Raw genomic sequence first — 15,700 nt, 5'->3', positions numbered from 1 at the left:
AGTACCTCTTTATTCCTCACTTCATATGAGGATGTCATAGGGCGAGTCGTCTTTTGTGGAGAACGTCTTCTCATATCTAGCCTTTCAACCATATCAGTCCAGTCCATCAAGAAACCATGATGGATCTGCAGATACATTTTCACGGACCAGTGATCTCTATCTTAGGTTGGATTACCTAGATTATGATGAAGAAGACAATTGACACCTATAGGGCTGTTGTGTTGGACTTCAAACATTTCTTTAGGCTGTGTTTGGTTGTCTAGAGATGGATAGAAAAGAAAAGAAAAGAAAAAAGTAGCTCGTGGGTCTTTTTCTCAAGGAAGAGATCTCTACTTGGTTGCATGGTCTCTACACAAGGCCAACTAAAGATCTTTTTCCCATAGTTTATTTTAAGCTACGGAATTTTATTATCGTCGCAAAAAGTATAGAACCATTGTTGGACATTTTTCATCGTATATAGTTACAACAGGAGTCTATTCGATGGACGTGCATGGAATATTATCTTCATAAATGTACTATTTACTATGGAAAATTTCTGTCGCAAAAAGTCAGATTTGTTGTAGTGGATAAAAGTGTGGATACAAGGAAAAGGAGTGAAGGCTTGAAACAATATGCACGCATGTGAAAAGCAAGATGTAGGAATATAAAAAAAAAATACAAACAAATTGTGGATGAGTGCATGAGCATAATGAACATGCATATCACAAAATGATATATAAGTGATTCGGCACCCTTCGGCTAATCACAGAATGATACGATAGCGATTCGACACTCTTCGGCCGATCGCATAATGATACAGTGAGTATTACATTGGGGAATGAAGCGGGAAGGAAGCGAGATAACATGGGAAATTAGGCAAGAAAACCGCAGAAAATACGAGCTTGGTCCAACAACCTAGTTTGGACTGGAAACGAGTGATGGACTGACCTTTCCTCAGTGTAGGAGACATAACTTTCTCTATATAATTCTAAATTATCTTATTCCTATGGAAATTTAAGGAAGACTCAAAATTAGACGATTTGTTCCGAAATAGTCTTTGTCCAATTTTTCCCGAAAGGTATTCAAAAATCAACTCAAAGTCAAGTGAAACGTAACAACACGAGATGACTCTGCTTGCAACTCAATAACAACCCATGGACGTCTGTCCCTGTGTCCATGAGACTTTTTCAAAAACAGAAGCTACTGACTATGACAGACACATGACAGACACATAACATGGATGTCCGTCATTGTGTCTGTGGACACAGAATTTAAGGTACGGATGATCAATGTAGTAAATTAGGGGCAGATTTGTGCGCCTTTACGAAAATGGTCATATCTCACTCATCTAAGCTTCGTTTGACCTGGTTCTAGTGGCATTGGAAAGCAGACTCGATGATCTACATTTCATATGCAGATAACTTTAACTCATATTCAGTGTACAATTTCATAAAATTATCTTGAACATGACTGATGTGCATAAGTTGTTTGTTTCAACAACATGCCATGCCTAAAGATTATGGTATAACTCTCTACTACTCCATTGGTAGTTGAACCTCATTCAAAATTTTGAGTTGAATATTATGTGTTTAGTTGACATTTTTTAATAAACCCAAAATAAAGATAAGATTTTTTTGGTAGAACAAAATAAAGATAAGAATGTGAAAGAATATAGATGAATTAAATAAGATAAAGGGATTGCTCAACTACATCCCAGATAATCTCATAAGTCATCATTTATAGTCATAAACATTTACTACCAATGCAAGGCCAAAACCTCTATAACTATGAATTCAAGTTGTTATTTTCACAAAAAGATAGATTGAGAAGCAATTTGAAATGTACCAAAAAATATATATAAATAAAGCAACTTACATGGGCTAAGGTTCGATTGTAACTTACTGTGATTCGAATAGTTGTCCATGTTAATATTAGGGTTACATGATATATTTTAGACATGGGCATACTAAACCTATTTCTCATTCCAAAGTCTAGTTTTCACTATTTACAAAATAATTTACATTTATTATCCCCATAAATTGTTTAAATTTTTTTTTTCATAAATATGATAAATTGAAATATAAATCATACAAAATTTTCAAAACTTTGGAACTGTTAAAAAGGTGCATGGACCAACTGGGGTTGTATGATGCATGAAAATAGAGGAGCAACGAGGTTGGGTTGGGTCAGGTTTTTTAAAACCCCAATCCCACCCTAGGTCCCCTGAGCTCAACCTAAGCCCAGTTTGAGACAGAGTTAGGATTTTGCAGCCCAGGCCCAACCCTATTGGACTCAGCCCTAGGTCCCCTTAGCTTTGCTTGAGGAAAACAATCGGCTCACTCAGTCAACTTGATCCATAGAAAATGTGTCTTCCGATGGTTTCCATCTCATTCTCATCTAGTGATAATAAAATACCACTAGATGTTTTTATTCTATATATAATTAGATACAATTGTTTTTCTACCAAAAAAAAAATTAGATACATTTGTTTGACCTTAGGGGTAAGTCAAGTAAAAGATTTATTTGAGTAGAGTAGCAAGAAACCATCCACGTAGCTCCTGGATTAATTTAAGTATTGGTACCTTATTGACTGATATGTATCAATATTGGTGGTGATTGATATTAATATGTATACTTCGATACAATTAAAAAGTAGATTTTTTGTTCTAAAATTAACCTGATATGGATTGATATGATCAATCCGTATTGATATTGATATCGACAATAATTAATATTGGCGCTAATACCATGAACTAAAACCTTGATGTAAACTAACCATTTAATTGGAATAAAATTAGTTGAGTTCAATTGTTGAGTATTAGGGAAATTTCAACAACTTTTTCTGTAATTGGTGTGAGTTGACCAGTGTTGAAATTTTATATAAACTCTTACCCAAAAAATAATAATAATAATTTTATATAAATTAAAATATATGATTGCTGTCATCAACCTCGGTTTGTCTACAATTAAGATAAGTAATTTATTCTATTTAATTCATGTGTAATTTGGATAATTATATCCAACAACCAGTCATTGATTTTTTTTCCCCCTTTGCAGTAGGTAAGTCATTGCATGTTGATGTTTAAAATAAATTAATTAATTAAACAAAAATGCACCTACATCCTAAGATAATCTACCTGTCCTAATCATATATGTTGCCCTACTGGCTATTGAAATTACCTAATCATATCCTTAGTAGTTATTTGTACATTCATCTTAGAGAAAATAACAAAAACAATAAGAAAAGAATACTAAACTAGTTCCATGACAATCCAGGTTGATTCCCCTACAACAACCACCTACCTAAATCAACACAGTTAACCCACACTTCTACCTCCATGTATCCTTTTGCCATTGTTTGGCGCAAATCCTGCGATACGTCTCCGGCTTTTGATGCCAACACAGTCCCTGAAATACCATAGCTCAAAGAAACAAAATGAAATTTTGTTTAAAGAACAAAAGAAACCCAACCACTATTATATGAAATTGGATCCAAGCAACCATCACAAATAAGTATAGGTCGATCACCAGATGGTAAAATTTGACATTCATCAAGAGACATAATAGCCGATTCAATAAAATTAGAAAGTGGAAAAAAGTTCTTGAAGAGACCAAAATCAACATCCCATTTAAAAATAGGGCCATGGATGGTTGTCGGGTCATGTAGCATCTACACCAGGGCGGGGATCAATGAGAGCACATACAAGGAGGGCATTTGTCTGGATAGGATTTTTATTTCACTAAGGGTTGGATGGTATTTTTGCACGCTCCTGTGTCTAGATGCTTAAATCACACGTAATGCTCTTTTTCCCTTAATAATATGGGAAGGAGAGGGGGTTTGTATTTTGAATTAGGAATGCGACTTCAATACAACACATTTTATATTAACCCTTTTTCCACTTCAATTCAACAAAATTTTCCTTCACCTAAGGAGAAAGGATAATCTCATCACCTGAATTTTTTGGGGGAAAAAGGCTGAACATGCCACCACGGTCTGCACATGTGTCATACTCTGTCCTCCTTTAGAAAAGAACCCTTTGTTTTCCTGTGTCCAACCTTGTGGTTGTTGTATTGCATTAGCTTTACTGAAATCTGACTGCATGCCTAATTCTCTCCCAAATCAAATATAATAATTTTGTATAATTATTAATAAATAATAACATAATTTAACTAAATATTTTTATTAATTTTAATAATTAACTTTTATTAATATCTAAACTAAATTTGATGGATTTTAATTATCATAATTAACTTTAACAAACTTAAAACATAATCAATGATTACGTGTGGATTTTCCTGACAGACCTAAGCAATTGGAATTTAGCTCATCTCCAAGGAGGAATGCGCCCAAGGTACTATCAGGGGGCATCCAATGGTTGAGTTGTGTCACACACATCTCGACGCATGTCTAGGGATGTGTGCGGCACAGTCCAATGGCTGGCAGCACCCTAGGCATTCCCTGCTCCTTGGAGACGATCCTGATCCAAGCAATTCAGTTAAATCTGTAAAGTTGTTGCTTTGTTAAAACTCTTCTAGAACCTTTTGCCATGTCAAGATCGTCGTTGATACTCCATCAACGGCCAAAGGATCTTTTGAAACTGTTCTAAGATCCAAATCCAATGGCTACTAAACTGCCCATTGATTAATCAACCCATATTTATCAAGGTCTAAAAAACATGAACTGGGATCTTGGTGTCCATAAAGAATCAAAATCTAGATCGACCCGAATCAACCAATTCAATCCAATTTTTTTAAACCCTAATATCTTTAGATAATAAATAGCTAAAGTTTAAAAAGGAATCAGAATCTGTATCAAACCGACCAAATCAAGTCCGATCCAACCGACTTGGAAAATCTTTCCACCAATTCATTTGGGATCAGTCCGATCCAAATCAGCCGGAATTGGGATCAATCTGGACAGATTCTAATTCAAACCGATTAAATCAATCGATCTGATTCAATTTATAAAATCCTTAAACCATTTTTACCTTCTAGGTTTGTTCAAAGAATGGAAACTCATAAAACCCAATAAATACAAAGCACCAAAGGATAAACATCCTCTCCAATTCTTTAATCTGACAATTCCCGGCAATACCACTTTCACCGTACGACATGTGGTACAAGCAGATCTAACGGTCAAAAGAATGATTTTCACCATTTCATGAAACACAATCCGATTTGGCAACCGGGTTATGCTAACCCGAGTAACACCCAAACCCCAAACAGTGGAAATTATTAAAAAAAAAAATAAAAAAACGCAAAAAGGGGGAATTGATCTACTCTACAGAGAAGACAACTGTGAGCCATCTGTTGATGTTGGAGTGTTTATTCGATTCTTCAGACTAGGAAGAGAACAACAAATCTAATTGTATGTGCAGGAGTTCTTGAGCGAAAGGGCAACGTTGATCTTCTTGGGGTCAAAGACGATTGAGCAGATAAAATCCAGTTTCAGATGTACCGACGCGGTCAGGTTTCCCCCGTAACTGCTCAGACTCGCACCACCTCCGTAAATGGGGATCTTGTTTCCGGACACTACCACTGCCCCCGTTCTTTGGCTTTTACTTTTTTTTTTTGGGGTAAAATTCTTTGACTTTTTCTTGATTAATAGAACTTGTTCACCTGCAATTTTTCCCAATTGACCCAAAAAGATAAATTTCAGAATATAGATCATAAATTGTGAACAAAATTAATGTTTGTTTTGAGAAGGAACGGTTGCTTACGGATCCAGTGCCGTGAGATCGGAGTAGGTGAGATCGAGAGGCGTTGATGTCATATGGACTCCGAAAAACGTTGCAGCTGAAAGCGAGAAGTGAACAAGTTCATGGAGATCATCTCGGTTGCTACTCCCGTTGAACCAGATCCAGCTGAAAACGAGAAGTGCTCGAATGTAATGCTCTGCAAAATTAACCAATCACCAATTCCCTCTTCTGCAACAACACTTCTTCTTCCTCTGACGCCATATCTCTAGCTTCATCTTCTGGGTCTCCTGCTTCTTCTTCACCGTCATCACCTCCTTTCAGGCTGCAGTTTCAGAAACCACGGAGTTGTTTCAGGGCTTCCAAGAAGGAGAGTTCAGAGTCCAGGATTTTGAAGAGGAAGAGACCGACTAAGATCGATATTCTGATTCCTGCTTTGAGTTTTGCGGCTGCGACGCCCGCTTCAGAGAGAGGTTGAGTTCGACAGGAACGGCAGTGCTAATTGAGTTTCTCGGATCAGGTAAGTAAAACGGGTTGGTAGAGCATGAAATGGTGCAAATCATTTTTGACCATTTGATCTGTTTGTGCTACGTGTTATGCATTGAAGGTGGCATTGCCTGGAATTGCCAGATTAAAGAACTGGGAGGATCATTATCCGTTTTTCCGGAAAAAAAGAGAAAAATATTTCAAAGTTATAAAAATAAAAAAGGGCAAAATGAAATTTGAAATTCGAATTTGAAATTTCAAAATATCCTAAACTAATATTTCAAAGTTATAAATAAAGAGGGGCAAAATGAAATTTGAAATTTCAAAATATACCCTAAACTAGATGCTTTAATTTGAAATTCGAATTTCAAATTTCTAAATACCCAAAATATCACTTGATGCTTTAATTTGAAATTCGAATTTCAAATTTCAAAATACCCTAAACTCTCACTTGGATGCTTTTTTAAACTTCGGATTTCCATTTTTCTCATGTATTTTCTTTCCTCGGTCTCCTTCTCCTCCTCTCTGTGTTGAAATCATGATAGATTTTCCTTCTCCTACTCATCTTGTTTCTGTGATGTTCTTGCCCCAAATTATAGAAACTATGAAACATCTGAAGATACCAAACAACACAATTAGAGAACGAGATCGAGGACAGAGAGGAGTAAAATCAAGACTAGGATCAGTCTCCACTGGGCATGAGTTGAGTAGTTGAGTAGGAAAGACCCTAAACTATCACTTGGATGCTTAATTTGAAATTCGAATTTCAAATTTCAAAATACCCTAAACTATCACTTGGATGCTTTTTTTAAACTTCGGATTTCCATTTTTTCTCATGTATTTTCTCTCCTCTGTCTCCTTCTCCTCCTCTCTGTGTTGAAATAATGGCAGATTTTCCTTCTACTCATCTTGTTTCTGTGATGTTCTTACCCCAAATTATGGAAACTATGAAACATCTGAAGATACCAAACACAATTAGAGAACGAGATCGAGGACGGAGAGGAGTAAAATCAAGACTAGGATCAGTCTCCACTGGGCATGAGTTGAGTAGGAAAGACCCTAAACTATCACTTGGATGCTTTTTTATACTTCGGATTTCCATTTTTTCTCATGTGTTTTCTCTCCTCCGTCTCCTTCTCTTCCTCTCTGTGTTGAAGTCATGGCAGTGGAAACTATGAAACATCTGAAGAAACCAAACACAGTTAGAGAACGAGATCGAGGACGGAGGAGTAAAACCAAGACTAGGATCAGTCTCCACTAGGCATGAGTTGAGTAGGAAAGACAAAGACAATAGGAGCATTCTTCTCTTCCTTGATTTGTTTGGTTTAATATGTGCAGGGTTGTTGCAAAACTAACATCCATCGACACATTATTGATTCTATTAGTGCTCTAACGGTAAGTGTTTTTATGGGATTTTAAATCAGCATTTTTTTAATACTAATAACATTAACAACCATTGATCGAACTTTTTTTAATACTAATAATGGTTTTTTTTTTATTACAGAGTATTGGACTTATCTTAATCAGGTATGTTATTACGATTTGGGCTACCAGTACCTGCATTAGAAGCATTGGTGAGGTTGATAAGCCTTAACCTCCAAAGAACGGATAATATAGAATACCATGATTAGTTTGGCTTGGTCAAAATGGTGGATGTTCATATTCACTTTGACCATGGTGTTCCAATTGATGTTGTGAAACAAAGTTGTAGATCGTTGCAGTGGAGTTTGGAAATGATGAAGGGAATCGACCGGGTTTTGTTGCATATTACAATTGAACAAGATGGATAGATTGTGTCTTGTTCATTGAACAAGATCGAAATACCATGATCAGTTTGGCTTGGTCAAAATTGTGGATGTTCATATTCACTTTGACCATGGTGTTCCAGCTGATGTTGCGAAACAAAGTTGTAGATCGTTGCAGTGGAGTTTGGAAATTATGGAGGGGATCGACCGGGTTCTGTTCCATATTACAATTGAACAAGATGGGTAGATTGTGTCTTGTTCATTGATCGAAGGACTTCTTTAGAACAAGAATAGTAGAGAAATGATTTGTGAATTGAATGTAGATACATACAGAAATGATTTGTGGTTTTCTACACAGTACATGAATTGATTGTAGATACAGAATAAATGATTTGTGAATGAGGATTTCTGTTGTGATTTCTGAATTGATTGTAGATACAGAAATTGATTAAATCCATAGTAGAGGAAAGGGCCTACTCTGATTTCTGTTTCTTGCTAACTTCTAATTCCAGCCTTTGTTCTTACTTACGTTGTTTCCTTAACTTTGTTATTTACCAAGGTGAAAATTCCACCGAGCTAGTCAATCTCAATTCCATACCAAGGGGGCTGTTATGATTTCTGTTTCCAACCTTTGTTCCTATTTTGTTTCCTTAACTTCTCTGATTTTGTTTTTCTGTATATGCCATAGAAATATGGGTTGTTGCATCACATGTTCCAAACTCAGAAGATAAAAGGTGGGGTGGCTTCTCGCGCTAGATTGTGCAACAGCATTCAATGATATAGGAATGTGAGAGAGAGTAGTCAAATAAAAGGTCCCAAAACCACAGCAGCTGTATATTGAGCCGGGTCAGACACTTTTGCCCCTAAAGATACATATTTGGATATTTTTTTTCACTATTTTGCTGTCCCCTGGTTTTATGTATCAACCATGTTTGATACATATAATTAACCAAGGCATGGATTTTCCGGCAGAAGCTGTTTGGGCTAGCAAGCTTTGAAAATGTCGAGGATTAATTAAATAGATCAGATTATCTGTTAGGGTTTTAAGGTGTAATTAGAAAAAATTACAAATGAAATGCCTTGAGAGAGAAAGAGAGAGAGAGAGATCAAAAGCTTGGCTTAAGAAAAAGGTTTTGCGGATCAAGATTATAAATATTTGTATCGGATTGGATGTATTGATCGATTCGTATCAATATTGGGCATACCTGTCATGCTGCCCTTATGCCGGCCCAAACACATGGGCGTGCATTATAATGACATCACCGCACCCCCAGAAAGATGGAAATGACCATAGGTGAGCGGTAGTTATTTTGCACGTCCCTATGTTTGGGTGTAGGGGTGGCGTGCATGTGTTGTGCAACCAGGTGGCGTTATCTTTCTCATAACTTTTTATTTTTATTATTGAAAATAAGGATAAAATCTTATGATAAAACCAAGATATCTAGGGCAAATTTGACTCGATAGTGCTAATCTCCGCATCCAATTAGCTATCGAGATTCATAGTGCCGGATACCGTTGAAATAAGCTTTGACATTGAGGCCACCCTAAAGATATCCCGCCAATATAGATCCCAATACCAATATTCATAATCATGGATGGACATAATAACCCCACAGCTTGCTACAACTCTAGTCAAGCTCAGTCAATATATATTGAGACGACTGACTAGTAATTAGGCCTTTAAAAATGCATTTGATGTTCTTGTTTGTTTGTAGGGTAGGGTATCCCAATCTCAGACAATGTCTAAAAAAAAAGTGATGTTTGATGAAAAAGACCACCCAAAGCCTGTCACCTTTTGGGAAGACTATCTATCTTTCAAATCAAAGAATATCTCTTTGCCGAGGAGGATTCGCGTTGCTATTTTAAGGTTTTCTAATACTGCATATTGGAGTCATGGAAGAAGAACTCAATTTCTAGTTGATCGAAATCTAGTTGAAACTCGAGTTTTAAAATCTTGATTGGAATAGGTTACATTTTTGTCACCTTGGGAAGAGTAAAAGTCCTTCATAAGCATTGCAATGCCAAGGTTTGCGTGTCTTGTTTCCTTCTTGAAGGAAATCTCAGGAATCCATGAAGTGTTGAAGGATCGATGATGAGACTGATCATCCAGCTCCGGAGATTGCTGAACAAAACAGGATTAATCGAGCATCACTTGGGTTGAAGCCATTGAGGCCGTGAGAGCTTTATGCGAAGTTTATGGATTCAAGCATCACTAGCTATGGGCCTTTTAACATGCCAGTAGAGTAGCAGTTGAAGATGGTTAATACCCAAAGCAAATGTGGAAGGCCAATCTTGTCATCTGCTTCTTTCCAACACCCACTTGGTCTGCCTCTCTCTCTGTTCTCAAATGTAGAATATTGCAGGAGTTTCTTAACACGTACGGTTGAGTCCACCAAGCTGCTTCCACCTTCCATGCATGGCTGCTTCTCTCAGGGCAGGGAGCATGGTGTGGTGTGGTGGGGTGGGGTGGGGTGGGGTGGGGTGGGGCGGAGCGGAGCGGGGAGGCGTAGGGGTCGGTGAAGGGGTGAGTTTGAGAAGTATAAATTTAAAAATGGGAAGTTAGATCATTTTTGAGAAAGAGGCACAGATATTGGGCACCTGAGGTGTAATTTACCTTAAAAAAAACAAAAGATGCCATCGAACCAAGAATTTTGACCGTTCGATAAGAATCTTACTTAGCTTAATATAAGTTAAAGAAATGTTTATTTACCAAAAAAAAAATATAAATAAATAATATTTTCTCTCTCAAGTGTCTCTGCTGTCACCTGCTGGCCTTTCCGTATTCGTCATTTCCGAGGAAGTCTATTTCGTTAAGGTGTCTGTTGGCCTCTCTCCAGTCAGCATTTGTCAACTCCCTCTCTCTCTCCCTCTCCTTTCTTTGGCTTTTGGGGTTCTCAGAGTTTGAAGTTTCAGTGGGAAGAGAAGAGAAAACCCCAAAAAGATTTGGTACCTTTTTATGTATTTTGTTTGTTTTCTGGATTGTCAATCAGCAATTGAAGAAGGTTGAAGAGGAGAGAGTAGACAAGAAAATGAAGAGCATTCCTATATGGCAAGTGCTTTCTATCTCTACTCTTCTGTCATGGATTGTCTTCTCTTGCTACTTCAAAGTCACCCAGAAGCTTAGATCTTTAACCCAATCATGGGTTACTCAACGTGTCATGGCAGAGACTTCTTTCATCCTTCAAATCCAGGTCTACACAAACCCATCTCCCCATTCCCTCCTATTAACAACCAAATTTTGTGGGTCTTCTTCTTACTTGATTTTCTTTGGATTTTGGCTTTGTGGGTTCTGCAGAGCTTCCAGCATCGTTTCTTGGATGCCTTCTTCTCTGCTCTCTCTTGTATGGTCTCTGTGCCCTTCTACACTGCCTTCCTTCCTCTGCTCTTATGGGTATATGCCCTCTCTCCCTTTCTTTTTAGTTTTGCAGTAAATTTGATTTCAGAACTAATCTTTGGCAAAATTCTTTAGAGTGGGCACTGTAGATTGGCCAGGCAGATGACCTTGTTGATGGCTTTTTGTGATTATATAGGGAACTCCATTAAGGTATTTTCTCCCAAAACTGCTTATAATATCAACATCTACTTTTAAGTTGTTTTATTCATCCATGGTATCTCTGTGTATTATAGGATGCAGTGTCAGCTCCTAGACCAAGTTCTCCTCCTGTTAGGAGAGTGACTGCTACCAAAGATGAAGAAGAAAATGCATTGGAATATGGATTGCCCTCTTCTCACACTCTGAACACTGTTTGCCTGGCTGGGTATTACTGCTTTCCTCCATTTCTCTTTCCATTAATTTGAATTGAGCAACTCTCTCAAGACTGTGATGAACAATCTGTGACATACTTAAATATTTTTTGGGATTGGAGGGTTTTGCAGATACTTGTTGCACTATGTTCTGTACTCTGCCAATATTAGTGATGCTATTCAAGTATTTACTGGAGTTACCATGGCTTGTTTGCTTGTAGGACTCATTGGCCTGGGTAAATTCGAATTATCATTCTTTAGGCAACTTTATACTAATAAGGTTCCAATTGTTGTTAATTCTACCAAAGTAGAACTGAAATTTGTGTCTCTTGTTAGGTAGGATTTACCTTGGCATGCATAGCCTGGTCGATGTCTTAGCCGGGCTTGTCATTGGACTCGTGATCCTTGCCTTGTGGCTCACAGTTCATCGATATGTAGACAACTTTATAGTCTCTGGACAGAACGGTTTGCCTGTCCATGCTGCTTTGTTTTAAAATCCTTTCCTTTATGTCATTTTATTCCTTTGTTTTAGATTAATAGATCAACTCACATATGTATCCAATGCCCACTTGCAGTTGCTTCCTTCTGGGCCATCCTTAGTTTCTTATTGCTCTTTGCATATCCAACACCAGAGCTTCCCACCCCAAGTTTTGAGTATCACACAGCCTTCAATGGTGTCGTTTTGGGATTTGTAAGTTCAAACTCTACTCTTTCTCCTGCTTCTATTAACTGTCATATTTACCTATGTTTCTTAAATAATTCTCTCAATTTTGAATTAAATATTAATTTATGCCACTGCATAACCAAGAAGTTCCTGCTTCAAACTTACATTTGAAGACATCACAAGAGACAGAAAATCTCTGGGCATAATGGGACACAATTACCAAAGAATATGAACATAAAGCACATCTCAGTGACGAAACTGAAACTCAGAAGGTGTCTCAGTATTCTTTAATTTTACAAAAGAAAAGAAAGGAGTGTGGACTTATGAATGACATGCTATTGATTAAACTTTCCAAATATAAAGGCATTAGTCTTTCTATAGGAGCTAGATCTGCATCTTAAATTTGACATGTAGACGTGCCTGTCCTAAATGCCTATCATCTCCACCTAGTTATCTTTCTTGGTTTAACAAAACTCTGAGTGCATATAAAGGAGTGTCAGTGAGGGAATTCAACATCTTTTACCCAAAACTTGAACATGATACTTAGGAGTAAAAAACGATGTGCAATCTGAAACTCCAGATTTCAATCTTGGAGTCATTAGGAAATGTCAAATGAGTGGGGAGGTTCATAATTCAAATGAATCTCTGGTATTGTTTGTTGTTTTCTTCACCTCCTTAAGATGTCTGAATCCAACCGCCGGCTATTGCCGTTTATCATTAAATACATACTTTCTTGTTTCCAAATAAAACATCAAAACAGCCTAGAGAGAGAGAGAGAGAGAGACTGTTAAGCTCATCTATGAGCTCCTTAAGATACCAAAAAGCAAAAATAACAGACATTCCATCCAAAAAATGGCTTCTCAAACATAACTTCTGGAGTGATGTTATATGGAAGTCAACAAAACATGAGTTCTTAGTAAAAGAAGCAATTTCTGCTTCCCAATGCCATGTGACGGATGTTATCTTAATTACATTGTGGTACTCGTAAATCTCTGTATAAGCTATAGAACTACCACCTTTATTAGTGGATGGCAGTTACATGTAACCCAAAATACTACCTAATGATTGAGGGAATAACTATTATCTTTTAAAAAAAATTGCAGAGAATTTTAGGAGAAGGAAGGTTCTTTGAGAAAATTTCTTGCCTGCATATGTATAGTCCAAATACATATTCAGCAATATTAGTTTATTAACAACAGACATTTTAAGTTGAGAACGTGGAGTTGCAAAGACTTAGAGTCACCAAGATATTGAGATGCCTTTCTGGATATTCCTCTATGTCCCAGCTATTCACTGAACTTACTAAGCCTTATCCCACCCATTTAGGGTTGGCTAGATGACCTGTTTTGTCATACCACCATATTTAGAGCCACAAATGAATTTTCAGGATCCAGCATAAATGTTTTGGCCAAAGATTTCTGAATTCTCGCAGCCAACATGATGCATAGAGGCGATAGAGCCATAGACCATCCTTCATCTGGTCTTGGGACCAGCATTCCAAAAGCACCAGGTTGGATTTCTCTTGCTCAAAACAGTTCAAAAAGGAAATGCCAATATTGAATGGGTGATACAAAATTTGGAAGCTTTGTATACCAGTGTTTGTTAAGACTTAAGACTAAAAGTCTAAAACAGTTCAGAAGATGGGCGACAACGCAGTGGCTTCTTTTGTTAACAAGTTGCAACAGTAGTTATTGTTCCTCAGATGGAGTGGGAGACAGCATAGATTGAGTGCCAACACAATTGTAGATTAGTACCAAAACTAATAAAATTTAGTAAATATATAGGTTGTACTTTGAAAAGCATGCTGAATTCTGTGAAAGTTTTCAGATGAAAATAAGTTTATCATATTTGCCGCGTGATTTTAGAGAAAATGAAATAAACATAATAGACATCGTGAAATAAATATAAAACTCAGACTCTGAGTCTTTTGGCCATGAGGCATCTACCTTTTTGGGAGTGATATCAATCTTTACTCCAAGTACTGTGATTTTTAATGAAGTCTCCCTTGTAGAATGAAAATGGTTGAACTTTTCTCATAAAGTAGCCTTTTAATTTGTTGGGCTGCTAGAGCTGATGGAGAAGAGAATCAATAAATGGAAGAAACACATTTTACTCTCTCCTGATTTTGGAATCAGAAAAACAGGAACAAAAATGTCTAGAGGCTCCATCGCCCCCCACCTAGAGGATCCTAACCATGATTTGATGGCCTGGTTTTTGTTTTGAATAGAAGATCCACTGAAATTTCAACTCCAGCCTTGAAAAACATAAAACAACCAATCAAACACTGAGTGTCCTCCAAATGAAGGACCCTGGGGTCATCTTAGCAATGCTCAAACAGAATTGAATAATTGATCAGAACAATGTAACTTGTTTATACTTGCATTAATAGCCCTCTCTTTTACAACCCCCACCCCCATAAACAAATGAAAAAAAAAGAAAGAAAGAAAATTTTGTATTTGGTTGATTCTTACTCGGAATGAAAAGAAATATGTGCTTCATGATTTGGCATTTCTTATATAATACTTGCTTGGTTAGCTACTTTCTGCTGCTTCCTGTGAAAGAAATAAGAAATAACTTCTGATGGTATCCAGGTTACAGGAATCCAGAAAACTTACCTTCAGTTTCATCATGAAGGCATCCCACACATCTTTACCCCACAATTTAGTTTCCAAGTTTTTGTACTGAGGGTGCTTGTAGGCATTCCTACTATACTTGTTGTGAAGTTCTGCTGCAAGGCACTGGCTAAACGGATACTTCCCGTGGTGGCAAACACTTTAGGCATCCCACTAAGATCTTCTTTCTACATTCCCCAACTACATAGTTCTGTAATTGGTAAAGAATCTGATGGAAGCAAGAAGATGTTCCTCTTTTTCCCTCAGGATTCATTTGATGTTGACACAGGCATAAGGCTTCTCCAGTATGCAGGTCTTGCATGGTCAGTAGTTGATCCCATTCCATCTGTATTTGCTCACCTAGGGTTGTAACAGTAGGACAAATGCCTGAGTCTCCTTGGCTTCCTCATAGTGGTAATATGGATAAATAATTGTATTTATTTTGTGTATCATATAAAATCCTTGTTAAGAGCCACCCCATTTAGTTGGGATAAGGCTGAGTTGTTGTTGTTATAAAAATCCTTGTTAAGCTAGAGAGGCCATTGTACCCTTTTATGTATGTACTCAAGCAATGATTCAACAGAGATAACCTGATAATAGATGTTAGGATAGACAGATCCTATTTCACCTTGTTTTGTTTGGGGGGGGGAGAAGTACACGTATGGTTAGGTGATCCAGACTCGGGTTGGTTTGTTGCATCTTACTGTATCTATTTTATGGAAATTGATGGTTTGCATGATCAGGATGGAGAGCAACAATAGATATGGAAGATTC

At 37.2% G+C, this 15,700-nt stretch overlaps 1 protein-coding gene across 1 annotated transcript; it reads left to right on the top strand.

The window, feature by feature from the left end:
• The first annotated feature begins 10,830 nt into the window (after positions 1-10,830).
• On the top strand, positions 10,831-15,396 carry LOC122642570 (lipid phosphate phosphatase delta-like). Its single transcript, XM_043836084.1, has 8 exons — positions 10,831-11,097; positions 11,202-11,297; positions 11,376-11,450; positions 11,534-11,664; positions 11,783-11,886; positions 11,987-12,115; positions 12,226-12,341; positions 14,906-15,396. Exons 1-8 carry the CDS (start codon positions 10,936-10,938, stop codon positions 15,296-15,298), a joined length of 1,206 nt encoding a protein of 401 aa, XP_043692019.1. The 5' UTR covers positions 10,831-10,935; the 3' UTR covers positions 15,299-15,396.
• Positions 15,397-15,700: the final 304 nt, after the last annotated feature.

This window comes from Telopea speciosissima, chromosome 10, assembly GCF_018873765.1.
Source record: "Telopea speciosissima isolate NSW1024214 ecotype Mountain lineage chromosome 10, Tspe_v1, whole genome shotgun sequence".
NCBI lineage: Eukaryota > Viridiplantae > Streptophyta > Magnoliopsida > Proteales > Proteaceae > Telopea > Telopea speciosissima.
The sequence above is the reverse complement of the archived record's forward strand: the minus strand, read 5'-3'. Positions and strand labels throughout refer to the sequence as shown.

What these genes read in the sequence shown, in the direction of transcription:
- LOC122642570 (XM_043836084.1), top strand. Translation starts at nt 10,936, where the DNA reads ATGAAGAGCATTCCTATATGGCAAGTGCTTTCTATCTCTACTCTTCTG. An exon ending in ATATAGGGAACTCCATTAAG is followed by an intron (nt 11,451 to 11,533) that starts GTATTTTCTCCC and finishes TGTGTATTATAG; the next exon opens with GATGCAGTGTCAGCTCCTAG. An exon ending in AACACTGTTTGCCTGGCTGG is followed by an intron (nt 11,665 to 11,782) that starts GTATTACTGCTT and finishes AGGGTTTTGCAG; the next exon opens with ATACTTGTTGCACTATGTTC.